Source organism: Cheilinus undulatus, linkage group 23 (genome assembly GCF_018320785.1).
Source record: "Cheilinus undulatus linkage group 23, ASM1832078v1, whole genome shotgun sequence".
NCBI lineage: Eukaryota > Metazoa > Chordata > Actinopteri > Labriformes > Labridae > Cheilinus > Cheilinus undulatus.
This window is the reverse complement of record NC_054887.1, coordinates 9,549,660-9,573,335: the sequence shown is the minus strand read 5'-3', so window position 1 is coordinate 9,573,335 and position 23,676 is coordinate 9,549,660. Positions and strand designations below refer to the sequence as shown.

The following is a 23,676-nucleotide window of genomic DNA, read 5'->3' as shown; positions in this document are numbered from 1 at the left end:
CTAGATATTAATAGGTGAATCCCTCATCTTGCACATACTGCATTCTGCCTGATAAATGGAGCTTAATTTTGAGACTTTAGTCGACTAAACACAATCATGATTTGTGTGTAACTGGATCGGAAATAAATCTATAAACTTGTGAATGTCACATAACTTCACACAGTCTTGAATGTGGGTCAGAGTGCAAGACTCTCTAAACATAACATTATAAAACTCTGTCTCAGGGTGTTCACGAGTTTACTAAATGTGCAAATCACAGACTTCCTAAGGGGATAAAGCTGCAACAGAGCTTTTGTTTCACTCCTAACAAGAACTACTGGTTTATCAACCCAATCCTGAACACAGTCTTTTGTTTGCCAGGTTTCCGTGGCTCATTTTCTCAGATAATCCTTCTTTAGAAACAAACAGGAATGGCTCAGATTGCATCTGAATGAAAACTCAGTTTTCCTGATGTGGATGTTTTTAAATCTTACAGAGTAACAGAAATTCTAAAATATGAATGTTTCCTGCTTGTTAAAGAGCTCAGCAGTAGATGATATAATTCCACCAAAAAGAGGCTCAGTTGCATGCTTTGCCCCAAAGAAATCCTAGAACCTAATCTCCAAATCGTCTTTATACACAATCTTGTGGGACTTTTCCGAGGAAGTGGAAGTGTTGCATTACAGATGTCTGAAAAGTGATGGCATGGTTGCGTCTGTTTTCTCTTACTGACCGATGGAGAATGTGCGTGGTCGCGCTCGGTGTCACTGTGTCGAGCCCTGCCCTTCTCCTAAGTTCACCATTATAAAATGTGTTTTTGTCTTCGCTGCCTCCATTTTTTTGGCTCCAGCTCTCTCGCCTCTCCTCAGCGCCGTGACATTTGACTGCGTGTGGGTGCCTTTAGTCCCTGCAGGGAGTCGCGCTCTCAGGCTCTACTGGGGCCCCAGATGCACACAACTGGAGTCCAGAGCCAAAGATTTGCCCTTTTGTCCCGCGCTGGGTGTGAGCGTTCAAATGCATGAAAGCTGAAAAGAAACAGAGCCTTTCTGAAGAGTTTCCATCCGCTAGACCCATGTCTTCAAGGCCTCAGAGGAGAAAAAAGTAATGGAACGATGACATTTAGGGTTTGAAAGACGTCTCTGACCCTTTAACATCTCATCATGCTTGGCCTAGACGTCACCACTTAAGCTTTTTAATGGTGCTTCTGCTTTTTTGATCGATTCATGATACTTTTATCATCTTCCCTTGCAACCCTAGCTTTGTTTTGTCCAATTTTAAACCCCACTGATCATGAAATCTTGTGTTCAATTTTTAACAAGACACTCTATCACTGGTTGCGTGTTTGTTTTTACTTCACGGTTTGATCTTCTGGTCAAAGTGCAGCATGAATGAAGAGCTTGTGCAGCCATCTTTTGACCAAATGTCAATGGCATTCAAGACTCGAGGCTTGTTTCAGGGATTGTCATGTCTTCCTTGTGTCTCTCAGTGTTCAGTTTTGTGCGGGACTTTGTGCCCAAGGACGTGTGATGTAATATCTTTAGACAGTATGTTCCCAAAACTAAAGAATACATGTATTACAAGACGGATGTACTCTTCGAGTAATCTTATTAACCCTGTAAAAACTGGGGAGGCAGCTGCAGGAGATCGGTATTGCATAACCCTTTTTGCATGAATCTAATAACATGAAATATAGAGCCTTAATGCATTGGAGACTTGTCTTCATATAACCATACTGTTGACATTATTATGCTGCTTTTAGAGCAGTTTAAATATTGTGATAAGGAGCAAGCAGCAGGGGGTAGCTGCATCTGGCCAGAGTAGATTTTGTTGGGTAATCCAGTTTAAATTGATCCTAAATAAAGAATATTAAGAATTAGCTGGAGTTTGACCTCCAGAAATTATATAGCCCTGAGACCATACAGATTTTAGAAATATCATGGTACAGTTTAATATTCTTTTACAAAAACCAGCAAAAAATAACAATTTAGGCATCCAGGTTGTTCGGCACCATGTTTCTAAATAATGCATTTTTATTTTAATAAGGTGTTATTATTTATGGTGTTTTGGCACTTGCTCCACAACCTTTTTTTTTCTGTAAGGTTTGGCAGATGAGGGCTCTGCTACTAAAGCAACACAGCTGGAGTTGCATTGGTTTTGTTTACATACAGGTATTGTTGAAAACAATGTTCCACTTCTTTATTTTGCATGGTTACAGAAACATAGTGTTGCAGAGCCTTTAGGATTCATTAGCAGTAATATTAAACCACAGCCAATCGTGACACTGTGTAATCTCCTCATCCCTCTCTTATAGCCCTGGTTAATACTGCTATAATGACCTACTACCCAGATGTTAACAAGCACAATGAGCAGATAGTATCGATAGCATCTCTTAGGAGCTGAGCACATGGCAGTATATTGATCTATAAAATGCAGGTAGCTGTATGCAGGCTTTGTCAGCTTTAAGTCTCAAATGATCAACGTATTTCTTCTATATAACCACTGATTGGAGCATTGTGTAACCACATCTAGTACAGGAAAAGAGGATCAAAGCCCAGTGGAGCTAGAACTGCTAACTTTAGCAACACTCTGCAAACCTATTTCTCATTGTTCAGCTGCAAACACTGTGATTCCCTGTTAATCTATTCACAGTTCTGTTTCCATAATGTTGTCTTAACCTCTGACCTGTTAATTGCATAAATTTTAGATTTGCAGTCAGTCAGAATAAAATAAGTAACCCTAGTTTAAACAGTCTTTTTAAAGGGCATAAGAAGCATTAAAATGCTCAAAAAGGGCTTTTCAGGAAGCAGAAACATCATTGTAGGCAGCAGTGGGCCATTTTACCACTGGGGGCAGAAATATTGCATCATATAAACGAAACAGCTGTTTGAAACAGCTGCAGATACATCTGTGCATGTAATTCGACAGCATGACGTCATGTTTTTGTTCTTTTCCTCAGAGTTTGTTTTCTCCAGGGCTGATATGTTGGAAGACTTTCCACATGGGCACTGAAGTCTGTTCTTTTTACCCCTAAATCCACACTGACAACCGTCAAAATAACACCAGAGGAGCGAGCTCTGCACTTAATGTTTTCCTACTTCACACCCCAAAACTTTCTGCTTTTGGTGGGGGAGGTTGGGGGATGAAAAGGAAGTCCCCCACTTCTCTACCCCCCTTATTTCATCTCATTCCATCTCATTGCATCCTGGTTGGGGTGTTCCTGGTTTGGCGGCTCACTCGGAGATGAGAAGAAGTGTGTAAATGAGTGTGTGCTGGGGAGGGTGGCGAGCTAACAAAACAATGGAGCCTTTGTGCGAGGGTCCCGCCGTGACAGGATTGTTGGAGGGGAAAAAGAAGGGGGGAGCGAGCGGTCAGGGCTTAGCGAAGCGTAGCCACTTCATTAGTCAGGGCTCTCCCTTTGCACCTCCTCCCTCCCTCCCATCCATCCTTCCCCCCCTCCCTCCCTGTCAGCCTCACGCTGCCTTTTCCTTCACTCGTGGAAGCACACAGGCAGGAGTCGCTGCTCTGGCTGGACGGCAGCGCAAGGTTCTCAGCTTGGTATCCTCCAGGATGTTCTTTTGAGGCTGATCGGAGTTGTTTGGTGCACTTTCCTCGCTCTGTACTGTTCTGTTTTTGTTCGAAGGTAGGTTCTCTTGTGCTGTCAGCCTTCCCTTCCCATCCCGTCCCGTCCCATCCTGTCCCGTCCTTGGACGCTGACTTGCATCTTCTCTCCTCTGGGCTGCAGTTTGGGTGTCGGATGACTGGACGCTGCACTCTCAGGCAGGCCTTTGATGGACAACTGAGAATTCATTTCAGGGTTTGTGGTTTTGGAGGGATTTTTTTTAGAGACATGCCACTTAAAAAACAGTTTAAATGTGTAAATGTTATCCCCAAAATAACATTGCATGGTTGTATTGGTTTTTTTTATCAAGATCAGAGCAGAAAACATGATCTTGCGTAACAAAATTGAACTTTTTAGGTCTGCAAAATGTGCAAATATAAATATTAGTTGCTTGCAATGTCTCTCTTTGTAATTTCATCCCTCTTTGCATGATGAAATCAGTGGAAACATGCGTCCAAGTTGCCATTGTGTTGTAGTATTCAAGGTGATACTCGAGGAGAAAGGTGGGGGTTGTTGTTGTCAGTGGGAGGCTATTGCCTCAGCTGTGTTGTCCAAATTATCAGCGTTATTAGGATCCATGCTCCTGTGATTGCGTTCTCCCCCCACCCACCCGCTGCCTCTCTTTGTCGAGCGCACACCCCCAGGGACGATCGAGCGTCGGAGTAATCCTTCACATCCTGTATGGGAAAGGGCAGAGAGGAGCACTCTAGGGCTAACTGCATCACTTCCTCGTGAGAAAGTCTGAACCACTAAAACTCAGTGTGTTGAGTAAAAACAACGTCCTGGCTTGTTTTATACCCAGAGGGCCATTCGCTGCATCCTGAGTGGAGCTTGCTTCCTGTTCAACTTTCAACCTCTCAAACCAAATAACTTCACATCCTTCCAAATCTCAGTTAATATCATATGAATTTGACTGCCAGTCATAGTGGTGAATTTGAAGATTACTCTGACGTCCATCTCTGCAGGTAGCTGAGACAGTGAGTGGAGATAAGTAGTAGAGACCCAAGAGCCACATGTCTGAAATTGGTTAAAAAGACTGTCCGGACTTGACTGGATAATCAGTGCATGGCCTAAGATCTTTCAGGTCAGTCAAAGGGATTTGTCACATCTTTCTTGTGCCCGGAGTGAGAAGCTCAGGTATACTGCCAGATCATGCAGCGAAAAGTCTGGGAACGACCTACAGATGAACTAGTGAATCAGTTTGGAGGATTAATTGATGCAGTTGCGGGACGTTGGCTGCACAGGTTGTGCATATGTTCCAGATTTTATTCGCGTAAGCTGTAACAGGAGGGGGTGGTAGCTCAGCCAATGAGGACTTGGGTTGGGAACTGGAGGGTCGCTCCAAGGCTCAATCCGGATTCATCCATGGACCTACACTTACATTTCGCACATATATCCTAATTCTTGCTGGAATAGAGGCCACGGGCGCGTTACATGGCCCTTCAACCTGAGATTTCCAAGGGTAACACTCCAAACCAAGCATTATGGAAAGTCTGAAAAAAATGCCAGCAAGATCACTGCTTAAAAAAGTTTCAGAATCAGATTCATTGGGCAATTGAAATCCATGGTTAGGAATAGTTAGAAATGGGACTGAGCCAATGTCTGGAAATTGAGCAGGTAGCTGGAAAAGAGCCAGTTCACTTCCTGAGTACTGCCTGAGAATTGCCCTTGAGCAAGAACCCCAAACTGCTCGGGCTGTGCTCTTTTGTGGTCAGCGGCCCCTCAGTTTGACATCTTTCCATTTGTGCTTCTCCACAGGATCCTGTTTGTGCATGTGCATGTATTTTTAGGATTTTTTTTGGGCTCTTTGCCTTTATTAGATAGGACAGCTGAAGAGTGACAGGAAATATGGGGAGAGTGGGGCAAGATGTTTCCAAACCAGCACCTGGATTGGGATTTCATCTTGTAACCAGTGCATTGAGGACTCTAACCTCTGTATATGACTGTCTACTCTACCTACTGGGACCAGTGTCCCATGTGCATATATGAATGCATCAATTCCTCTTGAGTGATTTATTAGTGTTCTAATTTAATGGAGGTGGCATGATCTATTCTGTCATTATGGCTGCATTAGATAGATATCTTGCTGATATTGCCCAAGCTTCTCCATCAATCAGTAAATCAGGTTTAACCTTCCCCCTACTTGATCTTCGTTTTAAAATTTATTGGTCAATTTTTGTGAAATCATCACTCTTAGTGATGTAATTTCACTTTCAAAACTGGTGTGATGGTTGCTTTGTTAAAGCCAGCAAAGCTCATTTCAGAAGATTCACATTTTGCTTGAAAATGCATTTTGTAACGATGCATTGGCCACACATTTCCATGTAATATTGTAATATATTGAGCTTTTGAATTACATCATATTTTTCCTAAGCACAGCCTCAGGCATGTTTGACCCGCCTTAATTAGCTCTTGTCAGATATAGATTTGCAAATTGATGCCTTGTGTAAAGCTGAGTTAAGTATGTAGTCACAACCATTCCCCTGAAAACCCACTTTTGATGCACTGCTTCTTTACAAACAAGCTTATTTCACTGTTTCTTTGCTTTTTTTCCCCTCTAACACCAGCATGTTTTATACTTTGTCTATGTAATCACTTGGTGTTTTTACATGCAGTTAGAAAAAGTCTACTTATTGGGTTAGCCAAACAAAAGTGGACTTTTGAAATGCATGCAAACATTTAAGTCCCACTGAAAGTTGATTATTGATAAAACAACGGAATCAGACCCAAATTTGGCTAGGTTTTCTGTGAATGCTCCTCAGTTTCTAGGCTGAACTTTGACCCTGAAGCTGATGAGCATAAATGCACACTAGCACGCAAATGAATGGACTCTATAGTTATGATTACAGCATGTTGTTGTCTAGTCTTTATAGGAAGAAGCTAAGCCACTCACCTACTGTTTCTATGTTACATAGGCTTATTAGAAGGATATACATCATAAATGGTCTAACAGCTAGATTGCTGACAAGATGATCCTTAACATGTCTTTGTTTCTTTCAAACTGTCCTCCTTGTCCAGAATTTATCCAGTTTAGATGCTGGTGAATACTTCTCAAAAACATCCTAACCATCTTTTAACACGCCAGCTTAACCACAATGTGATGGAATTATTTTGTAAATTCTCTGTTGTGTTTCCACAGAATGAAGAAGTGAACCACCATCGATCACAGTCATGGCCGTCCAGACTGGCATTCAGGTTGGCTTTTCTCTAATTTGATATGTCATGGTGAACTTTTAGGATTAAAGAGTGAATGTCAGTCTTTTATGCCATCATTGTTAGAGGTACATGTCAGGAATCAAGGAGTTTTGTTGAGTTCTGAAAGTAATCAGTGAGTTTACAAAACTGGCTGTTACATTTACATTTTATGGACAGTTTAGACCCCAGGCAGATGCATGGGTGTTTTTTTTTTTTTTTACTGTGCATTCTCATGACAGTGCCATAACAAGGCTCCACTGGCATAATGCTTGAAGACATTCAAATAAATTCATTCAGATTTTGCATTTCTCTCTACACCCCAGAAATCCTCTCAACAATTTGGGGTGTCCATTGTTTCTCCTTGAATTAGACTCTTAGAATTAAACTCTGCCATTATGCCAAGACAACTGGCAGCCCTGAGTGGGCGGGGCCTTCTCTCTTCCCTTATATGTTGGCATGGATGACAGCTGGAGAGAAATGGAGTCAGAGAATATATTTGATACATGTCTGAATGGAAACCAGCAAGCAGAGGGAAGTAACATCTTGGAAGTGTGAACACCAAGCTGAGCAACCAACCCAGAGAATTTGACTTCATTTTTAAAGACAGTTTCAGCTTCATAAATGCTTAAAATGTCAAATATTGCTGATATTGGCAACCAATCATAGGAACATACAGCCAAACTCAACTCCTGATTGGTTGTTTAACGATAGTCCCAATTACAGCAAAAACAGACGGACATAAACTCAGTTTAAATGTTTTGATTGAATAAACCTCAAAAGTAAGGTAGATTTTCACAGACTGGCCAGAAAAACAAGAGCAGGATCACAGTAATTGTGCACTGCCTTCAGTTTTAAGCCCTAGAGGCTACATCCACCACTTTTTCACAGTTAATTGTCTTGGAGTAGGTTTTAATCTCTTTCAGGGACTCTACTCTTGACATTGTGGCATTTTTATAGCGCTCTTTATCGGTCAGTCCACTGAGTCACTGCTTCTACACAAAGAATGGTACTCTCTGTGTGCCAATTTGGGGGAAAGTTCCCAGACCATGCCATAGTTATCCAGATTAAATAAAGAAATGCAGACATCTGTCTGGTCCTCGACAGCTGCGGCGAGCCCACCTGTGTTACAGCTTGCCGCCTTGTTGTTGTTTTGCATGTCTGACGTTCCTACGCTCCGACCCTGAGGAGTTTCTCTCCACATTTTTTAAAGGGAGTGGGAGGAATGCTCGACACTTTTTTCCCTTTCTCCTCCCAGCAACGAAGTGTCAGACATCCCAAAACCCAAAACAACAGACATATCGTGTTACAGATTTGTCACATGGCAGCACCTCGTTGGGAAAGGCTTTCCTCTGTCATCTGCTTTGGAAAGTCCTGGCTCTTTCTCAACCCGCCTTGGAACGTGGAGATGTTAAATATGTATCCCAGAGTGCTGTGCACTTCACATGTGGCAGGAAGACTCTCAGACTGATGATGTGTTGACAGGCAGTGAGGAGCCTCTTCACAGCTGTTGATGAACTTTGGTTTGATGGGCTATCTTAGAAATTCAGCCCAAAAATAGCCTAATTAGAAGACTTTTTCATGCCAGGAGATCATTCGGTTTGTGGTCAAGACTCTCCTCATCTTTGCCCAAAATGTTGTTTTTAACTAAAATGTGGGAAAGACAGTCTACATCCAAACTATTTAGGAAAAATTGCTGGTTAATATGGTTTCAATTAGTTTTATTGCAAGTACTTCAACAGCAGCTAGCCTCCCACTGATGCACCTAAGCTTTCCCAAACAGAACGATACATTGTGATCATCAAACTCGTGCTAAAAACACAGTAAACAGCTAAAGAAACCTTGCTGTCAGAGCTCTGCTGTCTCAACTCTGTGCATCTATCTGCAAAGACCAGATCCCCATGTGCCGTTTCATGACATGCGAGCTCAGCTGCCAAGACAGCTAGCCAATCACCACTGATTTCATCTCAATGATTAAAGATATGAACTTCATACTGGTGATGAGACTCAAGATGAGTTACAAGGATTCTTGATTTTTACTGTTAATAACTGCTTTGATACTCCTACTCAATCTGAGTCCCTTTCAAAACTACTATCCCTCCTTGTTTTGGTACTCTGGCGCTCAGGGTGACCATCGGGCTTTTATTCACCTCTCCTACTAAGGCCCTTCTCCCTCAATTGCTCAGTTTTGTCGCGTGACCAGCTCTTGGGAGAGCCCTGGTTGTGCCAAACTTCTTCCATTTGAGAGTTATGGAGGGCACTGGAAACCTTAAGTGCTGGAGATTTTTTTTGTATCCTTCCCCAGATCTTTACCTTGATCAATCCTGTCTCTGAGTTGTGCAGGCAGTTCTTTTGACCTCATGGCTTGGTTTTTGCTCTGATATACATTGCCAGCTCAGCTGTGAGGCCTTTTATAGAGAGGCGTGTGCTTTTCTATATCATGTCCAGTCAGTTTCATTCATCACAGGTGGACTCCAATCAAGGTGTAGAAACATCTCAGCAATGATCAAGAGAAACGGGAGGAACCTGCGCTAAATTTACATTTACTAAATATATATTATGTATTACTAAAACTGTTTTTTGCAAATGTGATATTTCAGGGTTTTCAATTTCCAATTAATCTACAATTTTTTAAAATGTTGTCACTTTGTCATGATGGGGTGCTGAGTGTAGATTAATGGAATTTTTTTTTTGACTGTAGCTTCAGGCTGCAACATAACAAAATTGAAAAAGTTAAGGGGGTGTGACTGACTGTATATCCCTGCCTATAAGAGTCTTGTCTCAGCATTTTCTGTCTGTGCTGTATTTTAGTTTCAGTTTTTGTCAGATTTGGAATTTGATTCTCTTAATTTCAGTGTTTTTTTTTTTCCTAAGAATTTCTTGAATCTTTTTTGGGGCCTGTTATATTTCCCACCTAAATCCCCACCTGTGTGTTTCAGGGACTAACCAGATTGAAAACCTTTTAACATTGCTTCATGAACACTCAGATCAACAGAAACAGCTGTGAATCTCCATTTGGCATCTCTGTAAACAACAGGCAGCAAATGCATTAAAATAGCCTCACATTTGTTCTTCATGTCATTAAGGCATTACAAGTGAATTAAACTCCACGGTGGAAAGATTGAGTTCATAGTGACTGATTTTTTTCCCCCTTTTTTTGCTGTTGTGTTATCAGCAGCATCCTGCAAGGATATTGATCAGTCTGTGTGATGCTGCAGAGACTGAAACACTGCCGCTACATGCAGAGCTCGGCTCAGAGCTTCACTGCTCATGTAGAGCACGGTCACATTGAATAAACAGACAAAGTCTGACTGCTCTGTTCAGCCAGGCTGAAAATGTATGCTCTCATGGAAGTATGAGTAGCATATGAACCCATCTACTAATGTAACAGTAAACTCATTGTTATACAGGACGGGATGTCTGCAGGTTTTGTTTTTATCTTGCTATGTCTGAACAGATTTCTGACATGTCTGGTGATTGACATGAATTGTTGCTGTGGGGTGAAAACCTCGTCACAGGAAAGAAGAAAAATCCTTGTTTTTAGCTTGACGGTTGACTTTGTTAGGAACTTCTCAGCGAACAATCATTGGGAAAACCTCAGAAATTTTTCCCTGATTGACCACAGTTCGCCTAACGTGCATCTCTCAAAAATCCCTCCCCATCTCTTGTTTGCCTTCTTAAATTCCTCATTAAAGCCTTGGCTACGTCGTCTTTCTCCCAGTGTTACAAATATCAGAACTGAAAGTGACTAGAGCTGCTCTGATGGTGTTTGAAAGGAGCAAAGTGACCTCGTTAGTTCAGCCCGGACAAACCAAACAGCCCCAGGACTGGTCACCATCATGAAAGGTCAGAGGTCAAGAGCCAGGCCATGGGAAGTTTTCAACAAATTGTCACAGCTGGGAGATGATTTAATTCTAACATGGGTGTGGGAATGTTTTTGTATCTTTGAGCCTGATCATGGTTTTTATGCTGCAGTAACAAAACTGAAGTTGTAGGCACCTAGTATGACTCTTCACATTGCATTCGCATTTTTCAAGACATTTGACATTAACTTTCTTTGCATGTGGCTACTTTCTTTGAAATATAATTAAAGATTTCAAGGTTTTAAAGTCTCATTTGAATTAAAAATACAAGAGATTAAATACAAAACATGTGCTATCAAATTGTATGAAAATGTGCAGAATTTTGATATTTTTAGTTTCAGTTGTTAAATTTGTGACTCAGCTGTGGTAAGAACTAAAGTTTTCCTGAGTACAGCGTGTTGCTTTTCATGAGTCATGAAGATTGAGGAGCTTACATGAATCACTAACACAGCATGAGGGAATGGTTTGGTGTTAATGGGAACAGATGATGCAGTCATGACCAGTTTATGTAACCAGTAAAGATGATACTATCTCAAACTGTATGCACGCTGTTCAGGTGTACGTTAGCCTGCACATAGGATAAACAGTGGGAAAAAAGAGTTCGTTTTGTTTCCATTTATGTGCCTATCAGCTGATACTCATGTTTTAAAAAATGTGTTTGCAGCTTGAATGAAAAAAAGGAATCCAAAATGCATTTTTCTCCAATTAATTGTCCTAAATCATCCAGAAGTTAGTTTGAGACTCAGATGTGTCAGACGGTAATCTAAAAAGCATGGCCATTATACTCTGCTAGGTTTAGCCCAGTACTCAAAAATTTCTAAGGCGATATATGGTTGAATATTCCTTACAGATTGATACAGATAATACAGAATTGCTATTGGTGCAAATGCCGTAATGGCAGTTTTGAAATGCATAATCTCTATTGCAGTTGACAAGAAAGCCAATAGATGTCAGCACATGCTAACCTGTGTAGGGATGAGTATTGAAATCTGGTACCGACATGGTACCGGTACCAACACATCTGATAACTACTGGACCAAATTACAACAAAGATATTGATACCTCATTTCAATACTTCACCACCCCAAATGAGAGACAAGAAAGTCGTTATGGAATTTGTGTGATTTATGTGTTAAAGTATGCTGGTTTATTTACCTTATCCCATATTCGACTGGCATCCTATAAAGAAGTTTCTGCGAATCATTTATGATACCCAGACAGCTTTTGGTCTCCCACTGACTTTCAACACACTTTCTTCCTCTCAAAAGTATAAATTCAGGTACCGTTTAGGCACCAGCACTGTATAAAGAGTATTGATTTATCCGCATTATCAGAAAAAAAACTAAATGTCCATCCCTAAAACTGTGATGCATTGACGCCTCATATCAACAAGACTACCAATAATATGGATGAGAAAGTCAGCATCTTACATTAAGACTGTAAACAAATATTCTGGATTATCTGGGGTTTCTTCAAACACCAGAAAGTCAGGAGTTGGACATGAATAATGCAAAATGTAATCTGTTCAAAAACAAGGTAAAATACTGCAGTAACACCCGTCCTCATCTACACATGACAAGATGCCAGGCATCAGCAGCTAGGTTTGCTACACATGGCAGGTGCATCCATCACTGAGTGATGCCAAGATTTCTTTTAATCAGAAAACCACAAGCAACACTTTTTAGCTTTAATTGTAAAGACTTGAGCCATACAGCATAGTTGACAAAGGCTTTAGAGCAGCTAAGCCTCTCCTATGCAAATATGTTTTAAAATTTAGATATTAATGTTATGATATGGACTGTTTGTTTCTTTCAGTCATTAAAATATCATATTATGGTTTAAAATTATGTGGTTTTGAAAAAGCCTTGAAGTTCTTAAAACTTTGACCGCCTTATAAGAAACAAGAGGAGAGATACAGAAATGTCTGACCCTACAAACCTCAGTGTTTTTCAGATTTGCATTTTCTCAGTCTCTCTTCAGTCTTTCCCCTTTGAATGGCTGTATTGTTCCAGAGTCTTTGCTCCAAGTGGGTAAGGTGTAGATTAGCGAATAAACTCCTAAAGCGTAAACATACAGAACATATTTGATAATCTGTTAGTTGCAATTCTTACACGGATTATCAACCCACATTCCAGTTGCTAATGGGAACAAAATGCTCATAGAAAAATGGATTAACTAAGAAGTTCTCCACACTCGTGTTGCAGATTTACATTTACATCACTGGTCTGCTTTGAATGCACACAACACACGTTTACAGTCAGGTGTTTCATTGAAAGGCTGGATTACTTCACTGTTCTAATCCACGTTTTTTACATAACTTGTAAGCTATACACTACACTGCTCTATTTTCTAATTAGCTGGATATTGAGCGGGGCACATATGTTGTTCTGAACCCACAGAGACCCACAGGCAGCCTGGCCTCCTGAACCGCGTTGCGTAATGCGTTTGTGTAGGCGGGCTCATCTCTTTTTGAAGTGAGGTAACAATTTCAGATCTAATCCAGGTGGTTCTGCAGCTTCCTCCTGACCTGTCTCATATTTTTCTAACCCTTATTTCTGGTCCAAAATTGCTTTCATGGGGACGAGTGGAACCGAAACTTGACCAAATTATGGACTCTTGTTTTGATGTTGATTATAATCATGGGCCTTCATGTCTCTAATCTGATCAGTGAGCTAACTAAAGGGCTGTGAAGCTCAAAGAGTTCATCTACCAATCAAATTAAACCTTCAAGTTATTAAGTTACACTAATAAAAGGAGTTAAAGTCACCTGAGGTGGAAAGAGAACTGGATAGACCACTTATTTGTCACAGGATGTTTTGGGAGGCTGAGGGTAATTTTAGACTGTTTTCATTTGGCTGTAGGTCATTTTTGCAAAGATTAAATTCATATAATGTGATGTGGTGGGTGGTTTTCAAAGAGGTGGGCATTTAGTATGAAATCTAAAAAGGCATTGGGCTGCATTATGGGAATTTTTGAATCGAGGCTGATCCATTCTAGGGACTAAATGTCAGCCTTTAAAGCGAAATCCCACTACCCAGATGTCCACAGAGTGAAAGCATCCACAGCTGTGTTGTCCGTTAAAACAGACCATCTACAGAAGTACATTATCATATAACAGCGTCTCTGTTCCACTGTCCAGGAGGTTTCCTGTTTGAAGGAAACAAGCCTCTGCCTTGTTCCAGACACAAAAACGCCTCGCCGCAGTGAATCTCATTATTGCTCGATGACATGTGATGGACACAGAGATTAAAGGCTGTATCTCAAACAGATGTCAATATTGTGGATGCGGGGATAGGAGCGGGGGGGGGGGGGCGTCATCCAGAAGTGAGTTATGTAATGTGTGGGCGAATCGTAATAATGCACATCTGCTGCTGATTTTGGAGATTTCCCCACGAGATGCCTGTTAACAGTTTGAAAGTTAAAAACAAAAACAAGAGGCTTTTTGCTCATGTGAAAACTATGCTCTTTTTTTGAAGAGGAAACTTTTTCTCTTGTTTCTCAGGAAAGCTGAGAGCCTATATTACTTTGACTTTGTTGTTTTGTCCATATTATTCCCCTTTTTTGCTCATGTTTTTTTCCTATTTGAGTAAACATAAAGATAATTCTGCTAAATGTGGTCAAAAGGGGCGCTGGCTGCGTTGTGGTTATGTTCGTGCACCTAGTGGACAGTAACCTTGCATGCAGAAGAATGAGGCGCTAGCTATGACTGTGGCTAAGTTGTGCTGCAAGAGAGTAGTGCGGATGTAGGTATAGCAACCAGTTTTATCAGAATTTCTTAGACGAAAAGCAAAGAGCCACGTCAGAGTCACTTTATTACAGCCATCTCATTTTTCTGTTCTTTGCTAACGAGTTGTGACTCACCTGTAAATTTTACATTAACTTTACAATATATTGGGTTAAATGACATAATTTTGTATTTAAAATATTTCTTTGCAACATAGGCATAGAGAAAATATCTTTATTTGGCATTTTCATGTGAGGTTATGAGGTTTGTGTCACAGTTTTAAACTTTAAAAAGTCTATATTCAATGTACATGTGGAAAATGGTAAAAACAATTCTCCATTGAAATTGTCTTTTACATTGAATGGTTAATTTTTGACATGCCCGTGAAAAAGCACATCAAAACCTGTAGTAATAATAAGCATAAAATAGCTAACTTTTTCTTTTTTATTAAAATTAACAATGTGAGGTTAAGCTTTTCCAAGTAGTCTGTTGCAGCAGTGTTTCCAAAAACTTTTACCGTTGACCCATTTTTTTACAAGGTGCAAGCTATCATGACCCGACAGCTTTGTTTTCTATACATTATTGCTTGTCAAGTCTACGTTCTGTGCCAAGTTCAGCTGGTAGGTTAAGCTCATGTGGGGTGCTCACAAAGCCTAGCTCTCTAAGGCGCTACCCATGTATGCGGGCAGCCCGGGTTCGAATCCAGCCCTTGGCCCTTTACAGCAGGTCTCTCTCCAGTCTTTGTCCAGTTGTCGACTCTATCCACTGGCCTCCTCTATAGAATAAAGTCATGAAAAGCCCAAAAATAAATCTTTAAAATAAACAAACAAACAAACAAACAAATTTAAAAAAAGGTTAAGCGCATGTCTAGAGTTAAAGTCACAGTTATTGATGTTATTGAGGCTAACAAAAAGAAATGCATTGTTCCAGTTCAGACAGCCACTGAAGGTCAAAGGGGTCGGGCATGCAAAGAAAGCCTATGTGACAGAGGTAAAGTGGCCTTTTGAGGCTTGTACAACAGAAAGTGCCGGGTCAGGACCAGGCTGAGTCCAGAATTAATGTCATCCAAGCTAGCACCAGCCATCAGTTCAACCAACCACCTGAGGACAGTGTAGAGGCAGACCTGATGGGGCAGTAACGTACGGAGAGTGAAGTTGTTGAGTCGCGATGGCTTGTACCTTGAAAAAAGTTTTTTGAAACCTTGCATTAGAGTACCCAGGTAATGCTTTTATGGTAAAAAAAAAAAAATAAACAAAAAAACAAAGATCTGCACTGTTTCTGTTTCTCTCCTTCAGTGCTCATGTTGCATGCCTGTTAAACTGCTGAGATTGCAGAAAGGGGACATTGTACTCAAAATATTCTTATTATACTGAATTTCTAGGAAAGAACATCATAGCAAAATGTAAGTTCAAAAGCTCTTGTTGTATTGTCAGCTGTGTTGCAAAGCACTTTCACTGAGTTGCGCAGTATTACGCACAACCTGTGTGTAATTCTGTTTGCCTTCTTTTTTTGAGCATACTAATGTGCATACTAAAATGTAATTGGGTAGGTTATTTTGTCTGCTTAGTGACAGATTATGGATTCCACACGTACAACAGTTCAGCTGGCTGCATGCAGATTTTACAGGTAATACAGAACATGATCTTTCTTTCTCAGTAGGTAACATAGTGAAGTAATAAGATGCTAATGAAAGTAACACTACCCAAAACTGTTTAAAAAAAAAAACAACTGAATTTTGCAGTGAAAACAACAGATTTTTACAGGGAATTAGCCTAAGTGTTGAATGCTCAGAATGTACTGGGATAGCTACCCCAAAATGGATCTTTTCCTGTGCCTCATTTTGTCTAATGAATCAAGAGAAGGTTAAGCTATCAGACCCTCCTATCTGGCTTCTTTTCCCCACAGGCTGTAACTCTGTATATCTTTTGAAAGCCCTGTAAAAGAGTTTTTAAGGTTTTACCCTTCCAGAACACCATCTATGGGGCATTGCCATCATGGATATAAAACATGCCATGCCATGGATATGTGAAACAGTCTATTTAGTGTGTCAGGTTAGATGTACAGAGGCTGTTGTCCTTGAAGCAGACTGCCTGGGTTCAAGTCCAGCCTGTGGCTCCTTGTCTCTGTCATTTCCCACTCCCTCTCTAGCCAGTTTCTGACTCTTATCTACTGTCCTGTTTACAATAACAGCAGAAATGCCTCAAAATATGTCTTTATTAAACAAAAAAAGTGGTGCTAAAATATAAAACACAGGATTTCTTCCCATCACTCCTTTATATTGAAGACTTTGCTGGTGAAAAAGGCAGGGCAGAGCTGGACTCTGATGAAGGAAATAGGAGGAATGGGTGGGACAGTAGAGATGGATATGATGGGACAACAAGGTCAAAGCCAAGATCAGCGGCTCGCTTCAGGCTCTGAAGTCCTGGACTGTGAACCAGCGCAGAACACCCATTTAAGCAGTCAAGTGCATCGACATACAACCATCTTGGATTTTCCCTTTTATGATTTGAAAACATGACTGTAAGACTCTCTTTCAGTGAAAAAATTACATAAAAAGAAGGAATATGTGGGCGTTTGGGGCTTAGAGATGTGGTTGTGATTTTACTCCCAGAGTAAACCACAGTGGATACAACGCCAAGTTAAAGTGTAGTAGCAGCATCGGAGCGTGCTCCAAACTCCAGCAGAGCATTAAGTGAAGTGTGGTATGACGACATCCCTGATGCATCCTCTCTGCATGGCTGGGTCTCTTAAACTCTCTGGTATTTTCTCAGTGCCAGGCTGAATGGTTACTAGAGTATGATAATGCTGAAATGTTGGCTCTGTACAGAAACTGCTAACCTACATTCAGGTTAAAAAGCAGCGAGGTGATATGGAGAAATGCTGTGCAGGTTTGTTGGCTCGTGTTGTACGGTGTTTACAGAAGAACATGCTCAGGCTTATTCCATAGCGCCTCACTGAACGGATTAAATTTGCAAATCCGAGTCCTGAATCAGGCCTGGCAGGAAGAAAACATGTTTTTGACATGAATATTGAAAACAAATCTGCAGCACAGTAATTGAGGGAGTCCTAAAATAGAACAAGACTGCAGTTTTCCTCACATTGGCAGAGACTTGATAAAACCATACGGCAGCATCAAATGAGAACAAAATCAAAGCATCGTATCTCTAGATTCATAAGCAAATGCTAAATCTGAAAAATAGGTGTGTCCCTACTTTTTGAAAAACCTGCCAATAAATCTTTTGCTTTCCCCTCTTGTCATCTCCAGGTATGGTTCGGTGAGAAATTCGATGCCCCGTTGCTGAGTCCCAGGAGTCCTCGCAGCCCGTTAGCACAAAGACACGGCCCCGGCCTCGCAGACGTCTTCCAGTACGACCAGTGGCTGGCTGTGCGACATGAAGCCACTCTGGTGCCCATGCAGGAGGATCTGGCCATCTGGCTCACTGGCATGCTGGGTAAGTGAAACGAATCTGTCAGAAAATTAAGCTCGGTAAATATTGTCTCCATTAGTGATTAGATTCTCTGCCAAACCATGAGACAGGCCTTATGTGGCCTTCAACCCTGAACCAGACGGGCCGAAATCCCGCTCCTCCACTTATTCCCAGGCCGGGTCAAGCTCAAAGGGTAATTCCTGTCAGACATAGCAGCGTAACTAAGTTTTTACACTACATTTTTGAGTTTTTAACCTTATTTTATAAATTCACAATAACTTCCCTTGGTGAAGACCCACTGCACAAATTGAGAGATGCACTGCCCAGGTCTGCTGGTTATTATTTTCTAATACTGTCATACCCTCCCCGAATTCTACCGGAGTATACGGTATCACTGCCAGGTGTTCAAAGATCATATTATATATGCACTAGTGAGCAGACTGCCTGTCTCTACAGTTGTTTCTATAATGTAAGGTTTACATAACACCACACATCACTCAGGAATAGTTTGTAATTGATTTGCCATTCACTTTGACATGATTCCATGACTTTATTGCTTCCACTATAGGAGAGTACATGAAGTTAAAGGTTTGTTTGTGTGAATGTGTGGTTTCATCTAAAACTGTTTAGTTTTCCACATCAAAAGTTAACCATCAAAGGTGCTGTTGGAGCTTTGTGGCCCACTGACCTTCCAATGACCTTTTGTTTATGCTGCAGGATGAGACGTAATGTTGATAGAGTAATGATTTACGATTGGGAGTCTATTAGTCGGCAAAATTAACACTGAAATAGAGCATTTGATTAATGTGATTAAAAAATTAATGTAATATTATGGACCTTACTCACATTGAGATTAACGCTGAATGCCCTTCTATGAATTTATATCCTCCTAATTAAAATTTTTTTTGAAAAATCTTAATTTAGACTAAACAGTCCACATAGGTTATCTTGTGGTTGATAAGTATGCTACTGTTAGTGGTTCTTATTAGTATAAGGAATGTTTTTACTGAACTTTCGGCCTGTTATTTTTTTTTTTTCTTTTTTCATCTTTTTATATTGACATAATATATTGATGTTGACTCAATGTTGTCTTTTACTATATCCCTTTTTAAAATGTATAAATATATCTTAAAAACTTCATCTATTGACCAGTCTGAGTAGTGTTGTTTCACAGGTAAATAAAGCAGACTATCTGAGTCCAGGCCTGTACCTATGTGAATCAGAACTGTGCTGTTGCATGCCAACAGTATTCCCCCTCAAGGCTTGGAAAATACCGAGGCACAATTGACATGGATGCCCCATGTAATTGGATTTAGATGCTGTCATTTTCAACCAGTCTTTAAGCACAGCACACAAGCAGGAGTGGAACAAAATCCCTCATTTCATGCCTCTCTGCTATTATACTGACCTCTATTGTCCTGTCACATACAATGGAGCAGTGAGGGAACTAAAGCTGACTGGAAACTGACTCTATTGTTGACTGCTGAAACCACTTTTTAAGGATATAGTTCAGTTTTTCTCACGAGGAATGTGGGCAGGTACGAAACACTCAACTTGAGTTATTAGTAGCGTGACCTCAGTGACCCGTATCCCACATTTTTAAACTCCTTAGTCCATCTGATGGTGAATCCTGAGGGGCTGGATGCTTCATAAACAGGTGGCGTGCAGCAGATAAAGTTTCAAGCCCTGAGGCTCGTCTGTTGTCGTGCAGAAAATAATCTTTTGTGGGCAAATCTTTGTCACTTAATGTTATGGATGTTGTGGGTTGTGTTCTCAATGTAAGTTAAGTTCACACACCCATTGTGAAGCTCCTCAGGGTGGTGATTTACAACAAGAGGTCGTGGGAGCCCAGTAAGTCCTGGAGGAGTTTGTGAGGGGGTCTACTGTTAGACGTCAATGTGTCACTGCACAAAAAAAGATGCAATACAAGAAGAACAGTTAAGAGGAGGATTTATTAGTAATAAAGGCTGTAATTTTCTCCCTTCATTTTCAGGAGAGGAAGTGAGAGCAGAGTTCTTCATGGAGGACCTGAATAACGGAGTGAAGCTCTGCCAGCTTATTGGCGTGCTGCAGACCAAGATCGCCGAGAGCTGCCCCTCTGCGCTCTGCAAGGTGAGTCAGACAGCCGGGATGGAAATAGCTCAGATGATCATCAAAAGGGCAGCCCTGATGTTCACACGCGGTGGGGTGTTGGGTTTGTACAACGACCTTCAGAGCTCACCACAAAACTGAACTCCTACATGCACATTCCTAACAGATGCATAAAGTTAGCTGACTGTTTGGGATCATTTCCCATGCCATTTAAATATAGTTTATGTTTAAGAGCACGACACCAGCATCACCAGTAACATTAAAGTAGCAGAAAAGGGTAAGAAACGGAGGAGCAGCTGGCGTTGGAAGAAAGTCAACTTTCGCCCTCCTATTTGATTCAGTGCATCTTGAATTCAAATCAAACTGTTTTCTGGCATTGAAAGTGTTTTTGTCTGTGTTCTAAAATCCCCTCCTTCTACAAATGTCACCACAGTGTTTGGTGCTGATGCTGACATATTTATTTCTTTTGACAGCTGTTCCCCACGAGGAAGGTTGCTTGTAAGCGGGACGCCTCTCCAGGTTCCTTCTTTGCTCGTGACAACACAGCAAACTTCCTGGCCTGGTGTCGCCACATCGGTGTGGAGGAGACCTACCTGTTTGAGTCTGAGGGCCTCGGTAAGACCTGTAGCCCAAACCTGCCAGACCATTTAAGTGAACGCATCTTTATTTCTTACAGCTACAGATGTGCATTGTGTCTGATAAAAAATGGCCTCACGTGTGTAAAAAAAGAGGCTGGAATATGTCTTAATAAAATGCCAGTTATAGGCTGTTTTCAGTTCTTGTACAACAAACAGGCTAAAGAGTTAAAATCCTGTTGTCTTTAAGTATTTTTTTAAGTTGTGTTGTAGGGATACTTGATAATCTGTTTGATATCTGTATCAGCAGATATGAAAATTTCTGGCTGCTATATTCACTGTTAGCGCTATCTCATAATGGTATCCTCTCATAGCAGAAAGTGATCATTTTTAGTGTTTTAGCTTGGTTTCTTATTGTTTCCTAACAGCAGTTCAGATACGCTTGGGCAGAAGAGCAGGTAGCTGGTAGTTGAAGCTTGCATCGTGAAATATTGCAAAACACCAAGGCTTTCTAGGTGGAAATGTTTCAAAAATGTTCAAAATGGAGTACAATTGAGCAAGCATTGTATTTTGGGCACATTTTTACCTATAACTTGCTAAATTATGTGCAACAACTACACCTGTATGTGAATATTAATATTATTGACCTTTTGAAGCAACAATTTTTGGGGCTATGATGATGTAACACAATCATCAGCTATGTTGATAGAAATCTAGTTCATTGTAATACAACAGTAACAAAGCCCTTCTGATTTTTTTCTTTTTTCAAAATTGTCATTAAACCTAAGGTGTACAAGGTGATCCATGCCGTGCACAAGACCGATTAAACCTCAAATTCCAGCATGTTTGACCAGTGTGAGCTCTCCATACTGTGCTCAAACAGGGTAAACTTCCTTGACCCCATCATGGATGGAAAAGATGGGCTTTGGTACGTTTGCACGGGCAGAAATGCACGTGTGCAACCTGAACATGCAATCAATACCACAGTCCTTCGAGACAATCATTTTAAACAAAGCCGGGATGTTAAAGAGCCTGCTCAGACCAAAAAAAGCCACAAAGGGAGTAAAGTTACAGCCATGTTATTCATTAATTTCTCCACTGTGTCTAATCTGTGACAGCACGCTTTTTGTAAACTCATGCCCAGGCCCAGCTGGGCTTGGAGCAGTGTGAGTGCAGGCCAGCATGGTACTGCAGGGTGTTAGTGGGATTGACACTTGGAAAACAAAGATACAATCCTAGTAAAAGTGTAGAAGTTAACATTTTTATTCACTTAAGGTGATCTTTACCAAGCTGTGGGTAAATCTTTAATTCCAGGGGTTCAAAGTCTCAGAGAATCTTGACTACACCTGCAAAGTTTTGCTTAAAACTTTTGGATAATGTATAATGAGTTTTTCTTCTGCTATATTCACTGTTAGCGCTTACATTCAGAGTCCAAGAAAGTTTAAAATCATTCCAAAAGGAGACCAAGAAAAACGAGAAACCAGACCTCTGTGCACGTCCAGGACAAATAGTAACAGAACTCTTTAAATACTTGCAAGGATGTTAATCTTTCCAAGGTTTTGTACAAAAACTAAATCAAAATGATTCAGCCACATGATCGAAGCACGTGTTTTGGAAAGATTCATTGTACAAGAAAACAATGAAGGCAGCATACTGTGGTTGTAATCTCCTAACTGTGCACAGATCAGTTGTTTAAGACTACCTTCTTAATGATTTAATAGGATCTGACCAGGAGAGTAATCATCCTGAGTACTCTGCATGGGAGATCTCTTCATTACAGTAATGACTTTTGGGGTAAAAAGAGAGGTTTAAGCCGGAAAAAGTCATATTCCTCCAAAATCAAATCAATATTTTCTTCTTTTTAGACAATCGTCAAGTGATTTTTAAATTTGTAAGTTGGTCCTAAAGCTCTGTCTGTACATATGATTCATCTACCATCCCCCAGGGAAGAGCTAACTTTAACTTCAGCGCTCATAATGTCACGTTTTTGCAGTCATACCACGTTCTTAATCCTCTAGAGAAAGAAGAAGTGGCAGCTGCTACTTTGGATTATCTGATTGGTCTATTAATTGTTGCTTTTTCTCCCTCAGTGCTGCACAAAGAGCCTCGGCAGGTTTGCCTCTGTCTGCTGGAAATTGGCCGCATCGTCTCCAAGTAAGTCTTTTAACATATGAGGTGATTAAATTTCTGAACAAACAGTCAGAAAATAGATTGAAAATAAAGTAAAAGTTGTGTTTTTGTACTGAAAACTCCTAATAATTTCACCAGTGTTGACTTGGACTCAACAGTGCACATTTTTTGGTTGGACTTTGAGACCGTTCCTCAGCGTCCAGCCTTTTCTATAGGAGTTGGGAGTGATTTTGATGACCTGCTCTGTCTTTCAGGTATGGAGTGGAGCCTCCTGTCCTGGTGAAACTGGAGAAGGAGATCGAGCTGGAGGAGACTCTGCTGATGACGGAGGAGCCGCCTCCAGCTGTCAAAACTTTCAGCGTTTGCTGCCAACACGGCGGCCTCTACCAGCCCGGGGTGAGTTCTGATTGACAGCTCCAACATTTGCACAGGAAGTGATTGCTGTAATGTTTTGACACAGACCGAACATGAAACTTTACACCTGGAGGCAGGAAGCACTGCACGAGGAACGCCTTTAACTGGTCGCATAACAGCCCCTGAACTCTTGTTATATCACCGAGCTGTCGTCTAACTTTAGCCTATATGATGATGCTCACTGCTGGCTGTGCACAAACGAGCAAAAAAAGTACCAAAAGGCCACAGCTGATCACATTAGCATCACATAGCCGCTGCATGTGCGACCCAGTTGAAGCGGGGCCAAGATGGCGGCGAGCGGCGGCTCTTACCGCTTCACTGGCGCCCCACAGGGCCTGACGCATCGCAGCTGACCATGTGATGCTCGTGCGGTCGCCCCGTGCTTCGCCATCACACGTGACCTCCAGGCTAGAGGAAGATGCCGTCATGCAGCAGCGCAACGATGAACTCACTGCTCATTTAAATGCACAACATCTCCGTCAGCTGTGGTTACAACACTTCCTAAATAACTCTGAGTTTATTCCCCGGTGGGTAAAACCAGGCCCAAACACTCTCAGGGTTGGGGGTTTTATTCCCAGAGGAGATGGCACAGCTATAAATAACTGCCCCCATTGAAGCTAAAGTCAGTTTGGATAAGCACGTCCCACAACTCGTGCATTTT

The 23,676-nt window shown here is 41.2% G+C and overlaps 1 protein-coding gene across 4 annotated transcripts in view; it reads left to right on the top strand.

The window, feature by feature from the left end:
• The window catches only part of gas2l3 (growth arrest-specific 2 like 3), a 46,809-nt gene that overhangs the window by 17,268 nt on the left and 5,865 nt on the right, over positions 1-23,676 (top strand). Inside the window, exons 1-8 of one of the 4 annotated variants that reach the window (XM_041780513.1) lie at positions 3,480-3,619; positions 3,722-3,793; positions 6,738-6,793; positions 17,643-17,829; positions 19,799-19,917; positions 20,370-20,511; positions 22,562-22,625; positions 22,856-22,997. In XM_041780513.1, the coding sequence (XP_041636447.1) occupies positions 6,770-6,793; positions 17,643-17,829; positions 19,799-19,917; positions 20,370-20,511; positions 22,562-22,625; positions 22,856-22,997 (678 nt within the window). In that variant the 5' untranslated portion in view covers positions 3,480-3,619; positions 3,722-3,793; positions 6,738-6,769. Of the gene's footprint in view, positions 1-3,471; positions 3,620-3,684; positions 3,794-6,737; positions 6,794-17,642; positions 17,830-19,798; positions 19,918-20,369; positions 20,512-22,561; positions 22,626-22,855; positions 22,998-23,676 lie in introns of those variants that run through there. The other 3 variants (XM_041780514.1, XM_041780515.1, XM_041780512.1) reach the window with 3 other exon arrangements.